Source organism: Ursus arctos, unplaced genomic scaffold (genome assembly GCF_023065955.2).
Source record: "Ursus arctos isolate Adak ecotype North America unplaced genomic scaffold, UrsArc2.0 scaffold_19, whole genome shotgun sequence".
In the NCBI taxonomy this organism is placed as follows: domain Eukaryota; kingdom Metazoa; phylum Chordata; class Mammalia; order Carnivora; family Ursidae; genus Ursus; species Ursus arctos.
In genome coordinates this window covers 50,869,082-50,887,736 of record NW_026622863.1, presented here as the reverse complement: position 1 = coordinate 50,887,736, position 18,655 = coordinate 50,869,082, and the positions used below count along the sequence as shown (strand labels likewise).

The following is an 18,655-nucleotide window of genomic DNA, read 5'->3' as shown; positions in this document are numbered from 1 at the left end:
GCAAACATTAGGTAGTGCATTTCCTGGTTATGGGAGCTGAATCCCTCATCGAGCTGGAAGTTGAAATGGCTGGGGGTGGGGTTGAGGAATAAGAATCTTAAGGGGTTCTTTGGAGGGGTGTCAACTAGGGTGGGTGGAATGGTGTCGATCTTTATGTTTGGGGCGGGCAGTGGCGTTGGGGCTGCAGGAACTGGACTGATGCGAGTTTGGGGGGTTGTTTGGGGTTGGCCTTGGATGGTTGGGTTTGGTGTGACTGGAGCTGGGAACGTAAGAGAATGGGCAGGATTGGGAGTGGCAGCTGAAACTGATTGGAACTGAGAATTCATGGTTGGGCCTGCGGATGGAGGGGAACTTTTCTCCTCCTCCACCCTAATCCTCACCTCTCCCACCCTTGCCCAGCCCAACAGCACGGCAAACACCACACACCCGGCTTACGCATCTTTATTGGACCAGATGTGGGATTTTCCAAACCCAAACAGGCCACCTCTGTCCTGCACTGGCCCAGTTGTAGAGACCCTCTCCCTAGCTCTTAGGGAGACCAGCTCCCTTCAGGAAGGGGTCAAAAGTTGGTGGATTTCGTGGGTGCCCCGGAGCCCCTCCTATGGCAGGGGAGAGAGCCACCCTTGTGCCCCGAGTCCTCCTCCTGTAACCCTCTGCACCTGGGCTTAGGACGCTGCCCCTCCTGGAAGAGGGAGGCCACATCCAACAGTGCATCCTCAATGTGCTGCCCCAGTCGGTGGGAGTCCTGGAAGGAGAAATACGTCATGTCCAGGAGAAGCTGGGAGACGGGCTCCTCAGTGCTGGAAAACAGGAGGGCTGGTATGTCTTGGTCTGAGGGAGGAAGGGGCTGGGGACTGGGATTCCTGGATTGTGGGGGCAGCAGGGAGCTGGGATTCTAGACTCCTTGGTTGTCGGAGAGGAGGGAGCTAGGAGTCCAGACGCCTGGGTCCTGAGGTAGGAAGGTGCAGGGGTATGTGTTCAAGTATGTCTCACCGTTTTTGTGCTAGATTTTTTGCTGGAGATGTGAAAGGTGATGGTGTCATCCCCCATGAAGATGTATGAAACGCCATAACCATGGTCATCGGCCTGGAGAGAGGCAGAGGGAGGGGAACCAAATAGCCTCCGGTCCCCTCCTCCCCCACTAGGCGGGAGTGCAGACCCCCAACGCCCTCCTCCCTCAGGGCCCAGGGTCCAGGGAGGTGGGAAGAGGCCCAGTTCCACTCACAGGCCCAAATCCACCACCAGAAGAAACATAGTCGGGGTAATTGTGGACGTCAAACAGGTGGATTTGCTGAACAGGAATCTGGCTGGTGGCCAGCTGCCACTGCTCCGAGTGAACCTGAGGGACAGAAGGTGGTCAAGTATGCAATAAAGACCGACAGACCCGCCGTCCGCGTCCCCTTGGCTCAGCTCCACGCAGCCCTGGCCCTTTCTGACCTCCCCTGACTGCCTATTTCCTCTTAATTGCCCTGTTTTTCTGTCCTTCCCCTCCCTGACACCCGCCCCTCCGTCCATCGCTCTGCTCTCCACCTTCTGGACCACACCTCTCCGCTTCTGCCTGATCCCGCCCTTCTCTCTGGTCTTCCTGACCACGCCCCCTTTCTCCGCCCCGGCCCCGCCACGCCTCTTCTCCCTGACCCCGCCTCCTCCCCTTCTCTTTCCCCCTTTTCCCTCTCCACCCCCCCAACTCTCTCCTCTAATACCTCCCTTTTCCAACCTCACCCTCCTTGTCCTGAAGTACCCCTCTCCTCCCGTGGCTCCCCTCTTCCCTCTCTAACCCTTTCCCTGCACCCCAACCTGGTCCAGAAAGGGCGACCGCAAGTGAAGAAATTGGGACACGATGTAGAGCGCAAAGAGGTGCCGGTCAACTCCCTGTCCGCTCATCGCTGCCTTCAGCAGAGCCTGGTGCTTTTCCACCGCCAGGCGGAACAGAGCACGGCGCTGGGGTTCCTGGGGTGCCCCAGGAAGGTCACAGGTCATGGAAAGACAGGAAGTGGGCTTACTGCTGGGGCTTGTCACACACCCCCAGCCTCAACCCAGCTTGCAAAATCCCTACAAGGCAGAGATACCAATTCTATTTTACAGAGGGGAAAGAGGCTCAGAGAGGGGAAGTCACTTGCCCAGGGTCACACAGTAAAGCAGAATCAGGTGGATTCCCAGGTCTGTCTGATCTAGGGCCCCAACTCCTTCCATTGACGCAAAATAGGTAGGGGGAGAGGGAACAGATGTACTCGGGGGGGTTCTGAGTAGAGAGGTTATATAGAGACTACATGGAAGGGTACAAACGGAATTCACAAGGTCACATAGAGGTTAAATAATCAAAGAGAGCTACATTGTGGAACCAAGGACCCCTGTTGGGTTCTCCCCTAGTGCCCTATGTGACCCCCTTTAAAGCATGAATCACACTACGCTGAAATATCTCTGTCTCTCCCCACCAGTGAGTTCCCTGAGGTCAGAGACCAGGTCTGGCTCCTCCTTTGTCCATAATGCCCATCATGGGGTCTAGTCCTCAGAAGGTGCTCCAAAAATATTTGCAAATGTAGGAATGAGAATATGGAAAGGACCAAAGCCTCAAACGAGGCCTACACCCACTGTTTTCTCTTTGTCCTCCATGGCTCTCACGAAGTTGCAGGCCTCCCTAGTGCAAGACCGCACTGTCTCTGTCCGGCCTTCCAGGAACAAGCGAGTCATGGTCGACTCATAAGTCAGGCAGAATTCACCCCTGTCCTGGGGGACAAGGAACGGAGGAGCCTGTCAGCTTGTCTCTGGAAATCTTCACAGACTTGACCCGCCTCTGTGTAGACCTCCCGCCTCCTCCTGCTCGGGGAATATGTGGTTGGGAGAGAGAAATCAAGATGGCGGACCCACAAGGGCAATGACCAAGAAGAGTCATTAAAGGCAGGCCTAGGGGAACCAAAGTCCTGGCAAGGGGCTGAGGTTGAGGGCCCCAACTGACCCGGAAGTGGGCCAGCTGCAAGGCCACCTGGATGAAGCTATCTGAAGAGAGATGACAGCGTTTGATGAAGCTCTTGCCGAAGTGGGAGAAGGGGAAGACGTGGCAGTCAATGTTTCCAGACAAGGTCTTGGCTCCCCTCAGGGCTAGAGAGATGGACAGACGTATCTGCCAGAGGAGGAGGGAGGGAGGGATGGCTGGGGTTACAGATGGGGTAGGGTTAGAGCTGGGAGTGGGGCTGGAAGTGGAGGTGGGAATCAGGTCAGGGTAGGAGTGGAATGCAGAAATGAAGACAGAGACAAACATGTCGCTGAAGGGCTGGATTCAGGATGGGGGTCGGGTAGGACTGGGGTTGGGGATGGGGTTGGAGTTGAGTCTGGGGGTGGGGATGAGTTTTGAGTCAAAGCCAGGGGGATTTGGGGACTTGGAGGAGAGGCCCCAAAGCCTGGTCTCACCTTTTCTGGAAGGTCCCAGTGCAGCCGCTGGGGCTGGGGCAGCAAGGGCTCAGGATGCCCCTTGCAGTGGCCGTCTGCCGAGTAGCCCAGCTGAAAACATTCTGTGGCCAGAGTGAACTGTGTACAAACGGAGGCTGTCAGAGTCCCTTCCTCCCTCTGGGCTGAGAGCCATCTAACCGGGGACTTCTTTTCATAAGTCCCTTCTGGGGGTTGGGGGGTGGGGGGCAGTCCCTGAGAAACAGAGTCCTGATGTTCATAGGCGGGTTCTCAGGTTCAAGTTCATTGAGAGCAGGGCCGATACTAATACTCAGCGGGTGCTTACTGACCCCTTGCTGGTAGACAGAGCCATCAACGGCCCTCCAGCCCTCCCAAGACACCCCATCCCCACCACCCCCACCAGGCTCCTGAGACAGGAGAGACAGAGCCGAGCACAGCATGGACCTCCAGAAGGGTCCGCCTCCATTCTGATTGGGTGGTACCCACCCCTGCTGGTTGTTAAATAAAATCTTAAAATAAAATAAAATAAAATATTTATTTGAGAGAGAGAGAGCATGAGCAGGGGCAGAATGAGAAGCAGACTCCCTGCTGACCAGGGAGCCCGATGCAGGGCTCGATTCCAGGACCCTGAGATCATGACCTGAGCCGAAGGCAGATGCTTAACCGACTGAGTCACCCAGGCGCCGCTTGTTAAATATTTTAAATCATCCTTGATGGAACACCTAGCACCCGCGAGCCTTCCACTTAATTCTCACGATAACTTCGGAAGAAGGGATTCATATCCGCATTGCAACATTAGAATCACACCGGGAGAAGAACACCTCACTTGGGGCCTTGGAGTTTCCCATGATCTATATCATATTCTAGGTGACATCTCTTCATTCCAAGTCGATGTGCAGAAACCATATGTTGACATGAAGGGTCTGAGGGGTCTGAGGTCCAGCTGAACTGACATTTTCATTTACCGGCATCATCGAAGGGGAGAATATTCTCATTTGTGAAACAGACACTGAAGAGCCAGTGCTTACCCGGGGCTGCTCCTAAGATCTGAAAGGGGCCTCCCTTCCCCCTCATACACCCCAGATCCCACCCTGGGCCCCATCCAGCACCTCGGGTAATGCTACAAGAGTGGGAACCTGACAGGGTATGGACACCACCCCCATGATTTAGGCACTAAATAAAATAGAGTAAATAGAGATGCTAAGGTTCTCAGGATCAGATGGGAGCTTACAGATCAAAGAAAATCCAACCCTTTCATCCGATGAAGGGGAAACGAGGCTCAGAGGAGGGGAGTCACTTGCCCAAGGTCACACAGCAAGCCAGAGCTGGAAGATCATTCTGATTCAGTGCGATGTGGTTGAAAGGCCTCACATTCTGGTCTCAGAGTTTTCTGGATTCACATTCTTGCTCTGCAACTCCTGGCTCTGTGACTCTGGGCATAGCCCTTCCCTTCTCTGAGCCCCAACTGCCCATTCATTAAAAGAAGGTCATAATGCCAGACCCCCTTTTCTTTGCTGGGCGACTCCAGTCGTGTCTCTGCCTGTCTGAGCCTCTGTCTTCCCTCTGAGTGTAAGGCCCTGGAGAGGGAGGTCTTTGGAAATGGGGCCGATGGTCCCCAGGGCAGGGGTGGGATGGCTGTCCTACCTCCCACATATGTCCTGAGATGGGGCAGTCGGCCCACGAGTGTTCCACGCTGAGGCCCAGCTTCCCGTTGGAGAAGACAATTAGATTGAAGGATTTGTCAAACCAGCTGCAGGGGGAGAATTCAAAGCGGTCACCGAGGGGCCAAGAGGGAACTCAGGTACTCTCTGTGGGATGTAGGAGTGTCAGGGTGGATGGATTTTTCTGGAACCAAGGTTGGTGTGGGGCTCTCTAAGAGGGGGTTCTCCATCAGGTGGTCTAGATGGTTTCTGAGGCATGTCTAAGGCTTGGGAAATTGGAAGATTTTGAGGGGACATGCCAAGAAAGGGTCAAGGCTCCCGAGGAGCTGAGAGGTTAGGGGGACTCTTCTGGGAACCTCAGAAATCAGAGTGATGCCTGGGGTGCATCTAGGAAGTTGTCTGAGGATCTCTATGTAGGAAGTCCCAGGTCTGGGGTCCTGGGTTTGGGGTGCCTACATGAAAATCTAAGGATTCTGTGGTTCTGAGCCTGAGGTCCTCAGGCTTGGGGTTCTGGCTTTGGGGGTCTCTAGGTCTGAAAGTCTAGGTCTGGGGTTTGGTGGTTCTCAGATCTGGGGTCCAGGGTCTGCTTGTCTAGTGTCCAGAGTCCTAGGTCTGGATACCCGGTTCTGAGGTCACTGGTTGGGGCGAGGTTCAAGTGCAGGGGCTGACTCACCGGTCATGGCCCCTGCCAGCCAGTAGGGCACGGGCATAGGCGTCCAGTGAAGCTGCGGGGTCCTCCCTGGTGAGCCCTGCAGGCTCCGAGTCCAGTGATACAAAGAAGGCAGCTCCTTCCACAGCCTCCAAGGCGTCCTTGGCCTGGATCTTCAGGGAACTCCGCACCTGGGCCCACACATCCCTGGGGGGGGGGGGGGGGACACGTGTCTAGCCCAGGCTGGCCCTGCCCCCTCCCCAGCCTCTGCCTGGCCCCCCACTTTGCCTTTCCCCAACCTCCAGAGGCTGGCTGGGCCTCCAGGTCCCCCGACCTCTTACTCTCACCTGGGGGCGGCGGTCAGGGCAGCCAAATGCTCCTCCTGGGGGCAGGCGGGGGAGGGGTCATCCAGGATTCGCTGGAACTGTTGCTCCAGGGCCCGGGGGGAGAGCAGGCCGCTTTGGGAGTGGGTCCCCACGCGAAAGAATCGGCCTCTGTGGAAGACAGCCACGTGTCGGCTGTCCCGGAGGTGGCGGATGTGGTCTAGGGGTGGGGTGGACAGAAGGACGGAGGGCAGGAAGGTCAGATACACTGCAAGAATGAGAACCGTTTAGGGCGCCTGGGTGGCTCAGTCGTTGAGCGACTGACGCTTGGTTTTGGTCACGATCTCAGGGTCGGGGGATCCAGCTGCTCCAGGCTCCACATTCGGAAGGGAGTCGGCTTGGGATTCTTTCCCCCTCCCCCTCCTCCTCTGCTCCTCCCCCTGCCAGCCCAGGCGCACACACTCTCTCTCTCAAATTTTAAAAATCTTAGGAGGCGGAGGCGGAGGCGGAGGGGGAGGGGGAGGGGGAGGGGGAGAAGGACCACCATTTATTAGACACTGCCTGTATGGCTTGCACTGTTCTAAACACTCATTTAATCCTCCCCACCCTATGTACCCTTATTACCCCGTTTTAGAGATAAGACGACTAAGGCTCAGAGAGGATAGTAACCTTCCCAAGGTCACACAGCCTGGGAGCGATGGCGCTGGGATTCGAACCCAGGAGAACACGCTCTCAACCACTACACTGTGACGCCTCTGCGAGGACGCAAGAGGAAGCTCACCTTTTTGGACGCCGGGAATGCGCGTGGTATTGAAGATCTTCTCATACTGGGCAGAGCACAGGGGCCGCATTCCCATCAGCAAAGTCTGCAAGAGACCACGGGCTCAGGAGGACACTGCCTCCCAGGACCCATCTGGCCGCGCAGCTACAGGACCACAGCCTCCGTCCCCAGCCCACGGGTGGGGGAGGGGGACTCTTACAGGCAGGATCTCCTGGCGGTTCAGGCGGTGGCGGTACAGGAGGAGGGCATGGACTGCGTTCCCAGCACGAGCGGCCTGCACTGGTGTGGGGGTGACGTATAGGAAGTCCTGGGGGCCAGCCGAGGGGAAGGCAAAATGCCTGGAGTCAGGTTTGGCCCTGATGGGGGCATGGACCCCAAACACAGATCCTGACCCCAACAGGCGGCGGGATGGTGCATTAGACTCTGATTCGGGTCACTGACCCTAAACCCCACTTTCCACAGAGACATCCCAAACCTAGACCTGGGGAGCTATGAACCCGGCCCGTCCCCAGCTCCTAGCCCCATTCTCCCCCTCTCACCATCATGTAATAGTTGCTGTTCACCATCAGCGAGCGCCGGGAGCGCAGGTACACAAATTCTTCCCACCAGTCACTGACCTAGGAGTGGGGCAGAGAGACACCGGGCTGGGGCAGCAGCGGCCAAGGCGGGGGGGGGGGGGGGGGGGGGGCGGCGGGGGGCGGGACAGTGGGAGTGGCGAGACCCCCCAGACTTTGCCGTGTCAAACGGGGCGAGTGGAGCTCAGTGAAGGAGGCCATCATGATCGGTAACTAGCAGTAACCTAGAAGCCCATCAGTTGGGGATCAGTTCGCTAAAGCGTGCTACACTCGTGTTCTGGAACCCTACCAAGCCGCTAAAAAACAAGGCGCATCTATGTTACTGCCACAGAATGAGCAAGAACCAAGACATGCTGCCGACTGAAAAAAGCTAGGCGCACACAAGATATGTGAAATGGGGGCGCCTGGTGGCTCAGTCGTTAAGCGTCTGCCTTAGGCTCAGGGCGTGATCCCAGCATCCTGGGATCGAGCCCCGCATCGCGCTCCCTCCTCCGCTTGGAGCCTGCTTCTTCCTCTCCCACTCCTCCTGCTGGTGTTCCCTCTCTTGCTGGCTGACTCTCTCTGTGTCAAATAGATAAATAAAATCTTTAAAAAAAAAATTATGTGAAATGATTTCATATGAGGTTAAAAAAAATACCACTGAGACCCAAGTGTCCATCAACAGATGAAAGGACAACCTAAGTGTGGTCTATCCATACAATAGAATGGGTTTTTTTTTTAAGATGTTATTTTTTAAAAGATTTTATTTATTTATTTGAGAGAGAGAGCACAAGCAGAGGGAGCAGCAGGCAGAGGGAGAAGCAGACCTCCTGTTGAGCAATGAGCCTGATGTGAGGCTCGATCCCAGGACCCCAGGATCATGACCTGAGCCGAAGGCAGACGCTTAACAACTGCGCCACCCAGGTGCCCCGGCCTTCGTTTTTTGTTTGTTGTACTTTAGATAATGGGGTATAATTGGCAGTGCCTTAGAGGTATGGTGAAATATATACACTGTGTGTGTGTGTGTGTGTGTGTGTGTGTGTGTCCGAGCGCACATGAGCATACGTACTGGCACAGAACCTGGCCCAACAGCTTGAAGGAAAAAAAAAATGTAAAAATTAAGGCCTGGTTTCCCTCCTACCCCTCCAGACATGACTCGGTCCCCTCCACGGAGTTTGTCTGACTGACCTTTCCATGCTGCTGCCCCTTGGGGCTCTGTCCCAGATCCTCTTCCCTTCCAAGTCCAATGTTTCAATTTCATTCTGCAGCTGAAGGTCCCATTTGCTGTCACCCAGGCCTCTTTCCTGAGCCCTCACTCAGGTGTCCGTCTGCCCCAGGGCATCTCCCCGGCACCCCCCAGGCACCCTCATGGAGCTCAGTGCCTTCACTCCAAAGCTGCTGCCCTTCTCCCCATCTCAGAGAGAGCCCCGCAGTTCCCCCCACACCACGTGAGGCCCGTGGGTGCCATCCTTGCCATCTCCCCACCCCCAGCCTGGCAGTCCCAGCCCCACCCTCCTGCCCTTGACTCTGCCTCATCTGCCTGTCAGGCCTCCTCCTCCTCTCCAGATCCTCACCCTAACATCCTCTCCAGCCTCCCAGCCTCCAGTCTTTCCCCGACAGCAGAGCCGATCCTGACCCTCCCCTGTTCTGAATCCTCCCATGGCTCCTTGGCACCCCTAGAAAAAGTCCAGGGTCCTCAACTAGACTTCAGGCCTCTCCCCACCACTCCACCCTCACCTCTCGTGAGGATCACCCTGCAACCCTTTGTTCCAGCCAGAGGAAAGCCCTCCTCGTTCCCAGCCTATGCCCTACAACCTCTTTACTTCCTCACCTCTGCTCAGCCCTTTCCCTCCTACCAACCTGACAAGGTCAAGTTCTGTCCAACCCTCAGGACTCAGCTCTAAGAACTTCTCCTCCTGGAACCCTAATCAACACACCCAGTGTTGGTGTCCCCAGACCGTCCCACCCCCCAGACACTCACACCACCCTATGTGTCTCCTTATTGCTACGGCCGCCTCATCCCACACTGCCTGCCGGCTGTTTATGACTTCCTACAGAATCGGAGGCCTGTAAGCCCTGATTTGGGTGAAATGCTGTCTTGCTTTGTGCCTCAGTTTCCCAAGAAACTCAAGTGAGAATACTACCAAAGGCCTAGTTCCTGAACTCAGAATTGAAGCCCATTTGGGGGAGGTGCCCCTGCGCAGAAGGAAGGGGCAAAATAAGAACAATTCTGGGGGCGGGGGCTCAAAATGTTTTTTGCCTCCGGCTGGGGGAGAGCCGAAACATTGGATAAGTCCAGGAATTGTGGTTCCAATCCTGGGGGCGGGACTGTGGGTGTGGGCTGGCCCTGGAGGCGGGGCTTAGATTATTGAAGTCAAGCTCAGAACGTTGGAGCTTGGAGTGGGGAGACTCAAAATGTTGGCACATGACGCATGGGATTCAGAATACTGGAGAATAGGAGCAGCACGTCGGGGCATCCGGGGCTGGCTTTAAATTATGGGAGTGGGGGGCGGGGCTTGGAATATAGAGCATGGGGCGGGGCTCAAAATGTTCGCGCGCCGCAGGGCCTGGGGCGTGGGGCGGGGCTTGGGCGGGGCCGGGCGGGGCCTAGACCTACTGGTTAGGAAGGAGCGCTCAGAACCTTGCGGATCCGGGTCTGGGACTCACGTAATTGGACGCCCACCAGGACTTGAGCTGCAGGTACCACTGCAGCAGCGACGCCTGCAGCCTCAAGAATTCCTGCGCGAGGGCTGACGTCCAGTCGAAGTCCTCGTCGGAGAGGATGGGCCGGACGGATTCCAGGTACTGAGAGGCAAGGAGAAGAGGGTAGGTCATGCCCCTGCCCGCCCCTGCCCCCCCTCCCCGCCCCTGGTGGAGGTCCCAGGCAGGCCCACCTTGCGCACCGTGTCCTGCACGGAGGGCACGGGCTGGCGTGGCAGGGAGCGCTGGTAACTGAAGAGCATTGTTTTGCGGCCGGAGAAGATGCGGACCAGGGCCTGGAGGGAAGCGGGAATTAGTGGGTCGTTACACCCCTCACTGGGGTCGGGGACCAGGGTCGGGGGGTGATGTGGCAACCACAGAGGGAATGGGATAGACACCCAGAGGAAGTGGGGGACAGAAGCCCGGGAGGAGGACTAGAGATCAGAGAGAGGTGGACAGGGCCCCAGAAAGGTGAGGGCAGAGACCAGAGAGGAGACCGAGAAGACAGGAAGGCTCTGCCCCTCACATACCAGCCAGGTCTTGGTGGGCGAGGACATGGCTCCGTGGGGTTCAAGGAGCCAGCCATGGTAGGACAGAAGCAGCCTCAGGGCCACGTGAAGCGTGAAGATGAGGGCTCCCCACAGACACGAAGCAAACAGCGCCGCTGCCAGGACTCCCCGAAGCCTGTGGTGCTGTCCACCCCTGGGGGAGTGAGAGAGAACAGGCCTGGGTCTCCCGGCCTCAGACGCCCCTCCCCTCCGACCCCACCCAGCCCCTGCTCTTCCCGGCGTCCTCTGACCCTGGTCCTTTGACTGGGGGCATATCTTCTAGAATTGGAGTCAGTCATGGAAATGCAGTTTCCTCTTTGTAAGTAGGCCTGGATCCTCTCCCTGTGCCACACCCCTCCTCCCCAGGGTTCGTGAGGACACCAAAGCTCCTAAAATCACTAACCATGGAAACTGGTAGGTACTTAGTAAGTGGGAGCTGGTATATTTTTTGAAGGGACACACACTTGGGGCACCCTGGGTGGCTCAGTCAGTTAAGCGTCTGCCTTCGGCTCCAGTCACGATCCCAGGGCCCCGGGACTGAGTCCTGCCTGGGGCTCCCTGCTCAGTGGGGAGCCTGCTTCTCCCGCTCCTCTGCTCTGCCTCCCACTCACCTGTGCACGCAGTCTCTCTCTCAAAGAAATAAATTAAATATTTAAAAAAAGGGGGGGGGGACACACTTTTCTCTCCCAGAAATCAAATTATACTCTAAGGCAGTGGTTCTCAAAGTGTGGCCCTTGGCCCGGCAGCAACCGCACGGCCTGGAAGCTCGTTGGAAATGCAAATCCGCGGGCCCCACCCAGACCTACCAAAGCAGAATCTCTTGGGGTGGGGCCCGGCCACAGTGTTTAACAAGCTTCAGGTGCTTCCAGTACACGCTCAGGTTTAGGAACCGCTGATTGAAAACTACAGTAGACCAACACGTTTGCAAAGCGGCGATCAGACGTTCAAGCAAGGCCCAGCGGGAGGACTTGGGGTGAGTTACTTCCCCTCTGTAGACTGGGTGAGTCTAGCCTTCCTGGAAACTCCTACCTCTGATCCTGGGTCTGCCCTTTGGGACTGTCTGTACAAAACCTGAATGTTCGGGGCGCCTGGGTGGCTCAATCAGTTAAGTGGCTGCCTTCAGCTCGGGCCATGATCCTGGGGTCCTGGGATCGAGCCCCAGGTTGGTCTCCCTGTTCAGTGGGGAGTCTGCCTCTCCCTCTGCCCCTCCCACCGCTTGTACTGTCTGTCTCTCTCAAATAAATAAAATCTTTAAAACAAAAACAAAAAAACCCTGAACTTTCTTCCCCAGGACAAGCCAAGAATTAGAACCATTAGAACCTGTCACTTCACCCGCACCTGGCTTCCAGACCTTTCCCGAAAATGACAATTATAATAATACAACCACTCCCATTTAGTAACCTCCTGGCACTCTACTAAATGGATCACGTGCATGCTTTTTTAAAAAAAGGATTTTATTTATTTGTTTGTTTCTTTATGTAGGCTCCATACCCAATGTGGGGCCCAAACTCACGACCCTGAGATCAAGCGTTGCACGCTCCACTACTGAGCCAGCCGGGTGCCCCTCCATGTGCATGCTTTTGTTTAATTTTTCCAACCACCTGGGAAGCGATTATTATTACCTACATTTTATAAATGAAGACTGACAAGAGAATGGTGAAGTTTCTTGCCTAAGACTACACAACTGGAGCCCAGCAGAGCTCCTACTTTTGTCAGTGCATATATAACCATATCTGGACATTTTCTGGCTTGTCAGCGTCCCTCTTAGCAAGAAAGGGAGGAAATCACCTCCATTTTACTCATGCCGTGCCTTTATTAATCTGACCCAAAGTAAGTCTCAGAGGTTACTTTTTAAAAGAATTATTTATTTTTTAAATTTTTATTTATTTATTTAGTTTGAGGTTACTTTTCTTTAGCAGGCATGCCACGCTGATAGAGAAACTCACTGGGTTGAGGCAGAGGAATTAGGGAGGTTCCTAGGCTCACGTGGGGGAGCTCACCAGTCTGGCAGCAACTCTTTGATCTTTTCCATCAGTCCTAGAGAAGGATCCAACTGGAGGAACCAGGCGAGCTGGATTGCACTGAAGAGGAAGAGCCAGCTGAGGGGGCTGGCGGGGAACACACCAGTGAGAAAGTCATTCTGTGGGGAGGAAAGGGCACCCATTCAATCAATTATCCCTCCTCTGAGCACCATTCTTAGATACTGACAGAGCACCCAGCACGAGGTTCAGGACGCGCAGTGGGGACCGGACAGATCTGGGCCCTGCCCTCAGGGAGGTGGGTCAGGAATGAAGTGAGTGCAAATGGAGACAGAGCAAGGCACAGGAGCCCCGCGGAGGCAGGCTGCTCAAATGGAAGGAGTCAGGGAGGGTTCCCTGGAGGAGGTTACTCTCAGGCAAAACGATCCCCCATATGCAGCAGGGTCTGGAGTTCGGTAGTTCTTCTAGAACTCCAGGGACTAGAAGTCCCGGGCTACTAACCAGGCTCCCAGGAAAGTGCCATGGAGATAGCTAACACTTAACCAAGTGCTCACGGCCAAGCACCGTCTAGAAGGATGAACTCAAAATCCCCCTGCCAACCCTGTGAGGTGGGTACTTCGGTGATCTCATTTTACAAAAGAAAACACTTAGGTTCAAGGTCACACAGAGAGCGTGATAAGAGCTACTGTTAGTGGGGGTATCGGCATCAGGGCTCAAAGAAACCACATTCTCTCTTTTTCCCACATTGAACCAACAGGAAAGCCTCAGAGATCATGGTTTAGAGCTTGGTTTTGGAGCCCCGGGTTTAAAATCCCTGCTCTGTCACTAACGAGCTAAGTGACCACAAGCAAGTGGCTTCTCCTTCCCGACTCTGTTTTCTAATCTCTAGAATGGGAACAATCCCAGTACTGGGCTCATAGCAGTGTCACGAGGGTGGGATGAGAAAATGTCCTTCCACACATGCTGATCATGGTCCTACAGCAGTGACAAGACAGCAAGAGTCCTGCTGTCCTGACAGAGACAATAGCTACCCAAGGAAAGGATTTAGGGTAGTGTGACAGATGGCAATAAGGACTGTGGAGGAAAAGTAAAGCAAAGGGGGCTGGGGAGAGGGCGAATTGCATAGCTCAGAGCCAGGCACACAGTAGGTGCTCAATAAACATGATTATGATGATCCTTTCTGTTGCTACTCTGCTGCTTTCTGGGGATTTATTCATTTGACGAATTTTGGCCAGAAAAGCTTACTGGCAAACGTGGTGCTTTCGTTGTTCATAATTTCTTTTTAAGAGAAGCTGTCGGTTCCTGAATCTGGTGCTCTGGACTGCGGTAGAATAGGAGCTTCGTAATAACAATAAATGTCTCCAGAGCCCTTCCCAAGAGCCAGGGGCATCAATCAATCATCTCCTTGCCCTGTTGCTCAGTAAGGCAGCAGTAGATACCATTATGCCCATCGCACAGGTGAAGAAAACCCGAGAAGATAGGAAGTTTGAAGAACTTGTCCTTAAAGCCACAGAGGGTCGTGTCAACCCCTCAAATCATCCAGATGCCTCGGGACCCTAACACAACAGGTGCACTGCAAAGTGCCAACTCTCACGTGCATTTGGAAACCATCTTGCGAATCACTCTGACCCCTGCTGATGAATGACCCACGTGGATGCGGTGCCACGTGCCTGGCCCAAATGACCCACTGCACGTAATTCACGACAGCCCCGTGGCATGGGTCCTGGGACCACATTCTAGAAAAGCAGCCCAGGATAGCGGGCAGGAGCGTGGGCCCCACAGCCAGACTGCAAATTCTAGCTCTGCGTCTTAGCAGCTGTGTGACCTTGGGAAAGTGAAAAAGCCCCTTTCTGGGCCTCTGTTCCTTCATCTGCAAAGTGGGACTAATAATAGGTCTGCCTTAGAAGGCTATAATGAGAATCAGATGAGCAATAGGTTTATTTTTATTTTTAAAAGATTTTAGTTTTGAGTAATTGCTACACCCAACGCTGGGGCTCGAACTCAGGACCCCAAGATCAAGAGTCGTTCACGAGCAAAGGATTTAAAGGGCTTGGTGAGTGTAGAGCCCAGGACACACTAAATATCACCTAATGTGATTTTAGAAATGAGGGAGCAGAAGCTCAGAGAAGTTAAGAACATGCCGGAGGGCACACAGCAAGTCTGCGGACTGCCAGGATCATAGAAACGGCCATGTTGGACTGGTCCCTTCTGTGAGTCAGGCCTTCTGCTAAACTAACTAATGCCTGCAACAATCCCTTGAGGGAGGGGCTGTCAGGGATACCATTTTATAAATGAAGGAATTAGGGAATTTCAGTTCCGCACAGCCCTCACCCTGGGACCATGTTCCAAGAGCTATGAGACTTCAGGGTGGCCCCTGGGGTCCCAGGATGGAAGAGGAAGGACATAAGAGCACCAGGTGTCCAACAGGGAGAGAGGTGGCTGTGTGACAGAAAGGCAAGAATGATCATTATTACAATTATCAATTAATACTAATGAGAGGGTCTGGGGGACTCAAAATAGTCAACAATGCAGCACTAGTCAAAATCCATCTACGAGCATAGAAATCAGAACCGTGGTTGCCTTGAGTGGGGGGCACTCACCAGAAAAGGGCTCAAAGGAATATTCTAGAATGGTCCAGGCCATGCTGTCTTGAAAGGAAGTTGGTTACACAGGTATTGTCAAAATTCAAGGACTGTACATTTTAAAAATCTATGCATTTTTTTCTGAAACCATATCTTAATTAAAAAAAAATACATGTACGTGTATATATATGTGTGTGTGTGTGTATATGTGTATTTAACCACAGACTAATGGCCACATGGTAATGTTTTAATTGATGGATTAGCCTGAGGCCCAGGGGGTTCCAGGGGCAGGGCTGAAGAAGCTCTTTCGGGCGGGGGGGGGCACCTGGCTGGCTCAGTCAGTACAGCATGTGACCCTTGATCTCAGAGTTGTGGGTTCGAGCCCTCATCAGGTGTAGAGATTACTTAAAATCTTAAAAAAAAAAAAAAAGCAGCTCTTTGGGGGTCTGGGGTAGTCGCTATTTATCCACTGGAACAGATATCTCTCTATTTTAACAACTCATAAGGCTATAGAGGTTCAATCCAGCCTGTTCAAACGTCTCAGCTTCAGGAGATCCTCCTGGGCCCAGGCCACCCCCTTATTTAGTGACAAGGCCCCCAGGCTCCCTCTGCCCACCCGCAGGCTGGGCTTTACTGGTCCCGTAGCACAAGTCACGTGATCTCACACACCCCACATCTTGCTTATTTGTCCCCTTATTGCCTTCTCCAACTAAATCGAGAGTTCCGCGAGGGCAAGATTCTGTCTCGCTCCCTGCCGTGTCCCCAGTGTCCCAAGCAGTGGCGGGCCCTTACTAAATGCTCCCTAGATACCTGGTTAATGAATCAAGAACTAGATTATCAAAAGCTAACACTTACTCCGCACTTGACATGGGCCAGGCAGTTCGCTCCGTGCTTACGTGTAAGAAGAATTCACTTAATCCTCGCGACTGTCCTGTGAGGGAGGTGTTATCAGCACCCCCGCTGGACATGTGGGGAAACTGAGGCTCAGAGAGGTGCGCTTGCCCAAGGCCGCACAGCTAGTAAGTGGCAGAGCCAGGACTCAAAGTCAGGCTTGGCCAACCCCACAGGTGTTCAAGACTTGGGTTCACAGACAGGACGTGACCACCAGGGAGACTCTGGATGTAGGCAGTGGCAGAGTTCTAGAACTGGTGACCCCGGGGGCAGGCACGGGCTCTGGTTTATTCTAGAGCAAGGGCAACGAGCCCAGACTGGGACGGCAGCGTCTGTAGTGTTGGAGAAGTACGGATACAGACATTTGGAGGTTCACGTCTGGGAACCACAGGGACGGTGCACCGCCTACTGGAGAGGGGTATTGGGGATTCAGAAGCAAGGGCAGGGAGGTGGCCCCCAGACCCAGGGGCACAAGCTAGGGGGAAGAAGGGTCCTTCAGGATTGGGGTGTGGGCTGACCAAGACCTTGATCAGGTCATAGGGTTCTGAAATGAGCACCCAGTTTAGAACCTGGAAACGAAAGGGGAAGGTGAGGGGAGCACCACGGGGTATGGGGTCTAAATTCTAGAAATTGGGTGGAAGCTGGGTTCGGGGTGTGAGGAAACAGGGAAGTGGCCCAGGAAGTGCTGTTAAGGGGTGATTAGAGGTTCACAGTAGGTGAGGTGGAGGGTTCCCAAGTGAGCCTCGGAGAACCCAGAAATGGCTATTTAAGGGGTTCTGAAAGTCGACCGCAAAATTCCCAGAAGGGGGTGACAGGATCCCAGAAGTGGAACCACCAAGATGCCGGAGGTGGGCCTCGGGCACCCCAGAAACACCTAGCTGGATTCCTGGAAGGAAACCAAGCCGCGGCCCTCCTCACCCAGAAACGGGAGAGGTGCCTTTTCCAGGAGCGCAGTCCGGAGAGGTAGATCTCCTGCAACACGGGGGCACTGAGCTCCACTTCAGCCCCGTCCGAGGTCAGCGAGGGTCGGAAGCCCACGGCCTGGTGCGCTTCAGCCATGTCACGCTAGAGCCCTGGGAAGTGGACAGAGGGTCATTCTCCAGGTTCCCAGCCTCAGACCCAGGAGTCCGGGCCCCCAACCCCCTCCTCCTGCAGACCCAGGAATATTGGACGGCAGCTCACCCTTCCCTAACCACTTGAGGGGTCTTGAAGGACTCGGCCAGACACCTCCGGTGTTGGAGGGACATCAATTGCGGACCTCTGTGAACGCATAGAGAGGCAGGAGGGACAACACGCGTTAATCCCTTTTGCGGTTCTGCTGAGAACGAGGTGCAAGGCAGTGCGCCCCTCCCCATGAAGGACTTTCAAGATTCAGGGTTGGGGGCGGGAAACCGGTCCAGGGTTGAGTTGCGGGGTCTAAAGAAAAACATTAGTCCGAGACCCATTTGAAATGAACACCTGCCGGACATTGGCACCGTCCGCCCCATTTCCGCTTCCCATGCCAGGGCGGGGGGGGGGATGGGGTGGGTGGGGAGTGGCGGGGGAGGAGCGGGGGGGGGAATGTCTATAAATTCGTCCGCTCTAGGGTGGCCCAGCGTCCCCTCCCCCGCGCCGGGGGCTGGAGGGGGATGGAGGAGGGAGCACCCTACTGCGCATGCCTCACAGCCAGGGATGCTGAGGCTGTGAGCCGAGGGGAGCTTTGAGGACAAGTGATGGAGACACCCGCACGCCCAACCTAAGCCAGAGGCCTCCAGGCCCCGCCGGAGCTCGGGCCCCTCCGATACTTACCACGCTGAGTCAGAGGTCCGCCGATCCGATCCTGGAGACCAAGCCCGAGCACACCCCCCACCCTCGATTTAGAACGCCAGACCCAAGTCTCCCACTTGCATATGTCCAATCCCAGTGCGACGAGTCCACGACTTGGTCATCGGGCCTCCGGAGCTCCTGGTCGCCCCCTATTATCCGACATCCAGGTACCCAGACTTCTGCCTCGCGTGTGCCTTGCCGGGTATTCGAGTCTCTGGTTTTATCCCCGCCCCCTTCCAGCCCTCTGCGTTCTATCCCCGCCCCCTCGAATCCCAGCGTCCAATCCTTTCCCTCCGTTCGATCCTTGGTCCTCAGTCTTTTTCTACTTGGCCCGGTTTCTCCACCATTGGCTTCCCGGGTTCTAAGCAGCTCCTCTCCTCCGAACCCCAGGTTCTTGGACTTCCCACTCCGTTTTGTCTCGCTCTCCTTCCTCTCTGCAAAACGAGGCTCTGCTTGGCATTCACAGCCCACCTTTGGGTACACGTAAAGTCACGCGCGTGGGTATCCAGCCAGAGCGAATCAAAGTTCTACCATCCCGAGGAGGGAGGGCTGCTCTGGGGATTGGGTCAGCCCACCAAAACCGCCCACGGAAAATGCAGCTGCACGGACTGAGTGGTGCTAAGGAGAAGCTACAGCGGATTGGATTCAAGTTAGACAGTCAGAGGGACTTCCGTGTGGGAAAAGGTGCATGGATAAAGGGGAAGAGTGTGTTAGAGACTGGGCTCAGATGGGGAGGCCGAAATGGGCACAGACAAGCAGAGGCTGAAACAGGAAAC

At 54.9% G+C, this 18,655-nt stretch overlaps 1 protein-coding gene across 1 annotated transcript; it reads right to left on the bottom strand.

Annotated features, from left to right (window-relative positions):
- Window positions 1–425: 425 nt before the first annotated feature.
- Window positions 426–18,649, bottom strand: CPT1C (carnitine palmitoyltransferase 1C). Its single transcript, XM_026481800.4, has 20 exons — window positions 17,862–18,649; window positions 17,256–17,333; window positions 16,992–17,146; window positions 12,622–12,761; window positions 10,604–10,775; window positions 10,268–10,369; window positions 10,041–10,178; window positions 7,359–7,436; window positions 7,019–7,126; window positions 6,820–6,904; window positions 6,063–6,258; window positions 5,740–5,922; window positions 5,050–5,155; window positions 3,409–3,525; window positions 2,957–3,121; window positions 2,593–2,727; window positions 1,798–1,950; window positions 1,226–1,339; window positions 994–1,086; window positions 426–745 (listed from the first exon to the last, which is right to left on the bottom strand). The coding sequence occupies exons 3-20, from the start codon at window positions 17,130–17,132 to the stop codon at window positions 560–562; spliced, it is 2,412 nt and encodes an 803-aa protein (XP_026337585.2). The 5' UTR covers window positions 17,133–17,146; window positions 17,256–17,333; window positions 17,862–18,649; the 3' UTR covers window positions 426–559.
- Between the last annotated feature and the right edge of the window lie 6 nt (window positions 18,650–18,655).

Excerpts from the sequence above, each read along its gene's own strand:
- CPT1C (XM_026481800.4), bottom strand. The coding sequence starts at position 17,132 with ATGGCTGAAGCGCACCAGGCCGTGGGCTTCCGACCCTCGCTGACCTCG. Across the intron at positions 10,179-10,267 it reads TGCAGGACACGGTGCGCAAG|TACCTGGAATCCGTCCGGCC; the intron begins GTGGGCCTGCCT and ends CTTGCCTCTCAG. Across the intron at positions 3,526-5,049 it reads TCTCAGGACATATGTGGGAG|TTCACTCTGGCCACAGAATG; the intron begins GTAGGACAGCCA and ends GTTTGTACACAG.